Raw genomic sequence first — 2,118 nt, forward strand, 5'->3', positions numbered from 1 at the left:
ATAATTCATATATTGTGTCATACAACAAGTGACACGTACCTCACGTGTCTCACTACACAACAACTAGATATTTATGACAGGGAACAGTCTAGACTTTATCTACAAGTGCCAGGACAGGATGAAGGCAAGTTTGAGGATGCCCTCCTCAAAGGGCAAGAGAGTGAAAGAGACAGGCCCTGCTGCCCCAGACTCTCCTGAAGTTAACCACATCAGCTGATGCTACCATCATAGAGGCCATCAACAGGCTCCGCACAAACCTACAAGCCACCAAGGTAGATATTTGCCAGACAATAGATGCTCGCATCGAGGAAGTAATCACCACAATTAGAGGAGAACTGTCTGCTTTTAAGACTGAGACTCAGAGCGCCATCTAAGCCTTGCAAACATCAAATGACCAACATGGCACAACCATTGCAGAGCTGGAGTGCACAGCCACACAATCCTCTGATGCCGAAGCTAAGCTAAGCTATGACTGGAGGTCAAATGTTTATGCTCAGAAGTAAATCAACTAACAGACACATGCATGGATCTAGAAGGGCAGTTCAGACAACAAAGTGTGTGGAACACAATGTTAAAAGAAGGGGCTGAGAAAGGTGCAGAAATGAACACATTTGTTTTGTGGCTCCTGAAAGATGTGCTGTCTATGGATGACTTGCCACTAGTGGACCGCGCTCTTAGATCCACACGAAAGAGCCCAGATAATACAGAGCCTCCTCGTGCACTGGTAGTGAGACTCCACTATTTCTTTGATTAGACAGTGATCCTCCGGAGAGCTGCAACCCTGAAGGATCTCTTCTATCATGGGCAGAGGGTCCACATTTTCCTTGACTTCACTCCCAAGGTTATATATGACAGTGAGACAGTGACAGGATGAGATATGGATGCAGTTAGGGAGAACATGGAGGTTGAGTGAGGACACAGTGAGCTGGAGGAGGATGACTCACTGTGGCGACCCCTGAAGAGGGAAAAGCTGAAAGAAGAAGAGCTTGTTCGGTTAGAGGTTTACAGCAGGTATTGATGACTGTAACTCAGGATCCCTTCACGCTGCACAACCACCCTGCTGCAATGTAATAATCAGCCAGAATGAGTCTTGTGTGTGAGGTCTTGGTGAGGTTGTTTGTGCTTACATTCAGAACTCAGTGGGCTTCCTGTTGCACAGGATGGAGCATGAGCATGGTGGCATAAAACTTCTGTGGTGAGGTTGAGTTGGTTTATTATCATGGTGGCAACATATGTGGGTCCCAGCTGGAGCGTTGTGGCATCGTGCGCACCAGCTTGGCTTTGTGGTGAAGAACAGGAAGTTGTTCTGGCCACACTGTTATGATCCAGACTCATTCTAAAGAGTCAATCTTTTTAACGGCCATGCATCATCCACTGCTGTGCCTTTTCTTCCTCTCTGTTTTCTCTGAGTGTTCCTTGGCATTCATAAAGACAACTTCATGTGTGTTTTCTAGGCTTACCTGGATGAATTGGTGGAGCTGCATAAAAGGCTGATGACGCTTAGAGAAGGTCACATTTTACAACAGGTGAGCTCCTTGATGGCCGCACTTTGGTTACACCACAAGTACACAGTTCTGACAGCATTAGTTCATCTCAGCAGAAAATCACCACCTGCTCATGCTCATAGTCACTGATATTTCCTCTTTGGATTAGATAAGGAGCGAAGGTGGGGAATCAGAAATACCCAGTTTCCATCCGTCTGTGAATGTTGTGAGCATGGTAACTTGAAAAATAAGTGAGATACCAACTTCCTCTTTGGTATGGGGCTAGGTGTAAGAAAAATCACTATTAAAAATTGGGTTGCCACATCAAAATCCAAGATGGCCACCTCCATATATACAGTGGTGCATGAAGGTTTGTGAACTCTTTATAATTTTTTATATTTCTGCATAAATCTGACCTAAAACATCATCAGATTTTCACACAAGTCCTACAAGTAGATAAAGAGAACTCGGTTAAACAAGAGACAAAATATTATACTTGTTCATGTATTTATCGAGGAAAATGATCCAATATTACATATTTGTGAGTGGTAAACGTATGTGAATATTTACTTTCAGTATCTGATGTGACACACACACACACACACACACACACACACACACACACACACACACA

At 44.1% G+C, this 2,118-nt stretch overlaps 1 protein-coding gene across 1 annotated transcript in view; it reads left to right on the forward strand.

Moving 5' to 3' along the window:
- Positions 1 to 2,118, forward strand: part of mllt3 (MLLT3 super elongation complex subunit) — a 152,106-nt gene that overhangs the window by 144,611 nt on the left and 5,377 nt on the right. The window contains exon 12 of the mRNA XM_037681625.1: positions 1,455 to 1,526. Within this exon, the coding sequence (XP_037537553.1) occupies positions 1,455 to 1,526 (72 nt within the window). The remainder of the gene's footprint in view (positions 1 to 1,454; positions 1,527 to 2,118) is intronic.

The sequence above is a fragment of the Nematolebias whitei genome, chromosome 1 (assembly GCF_014905685.2).
Source record: "Nematolebias whitei isolate Nwh7 chromosome 1, NemWhi1, whole genome shotgun sequence".
NCBI lineage: Eukaryota > Metazoa > Chordata > Actinopteri > Cyprinodontiformes > Rivulidae > Nematolebias > Nematolebias whitei.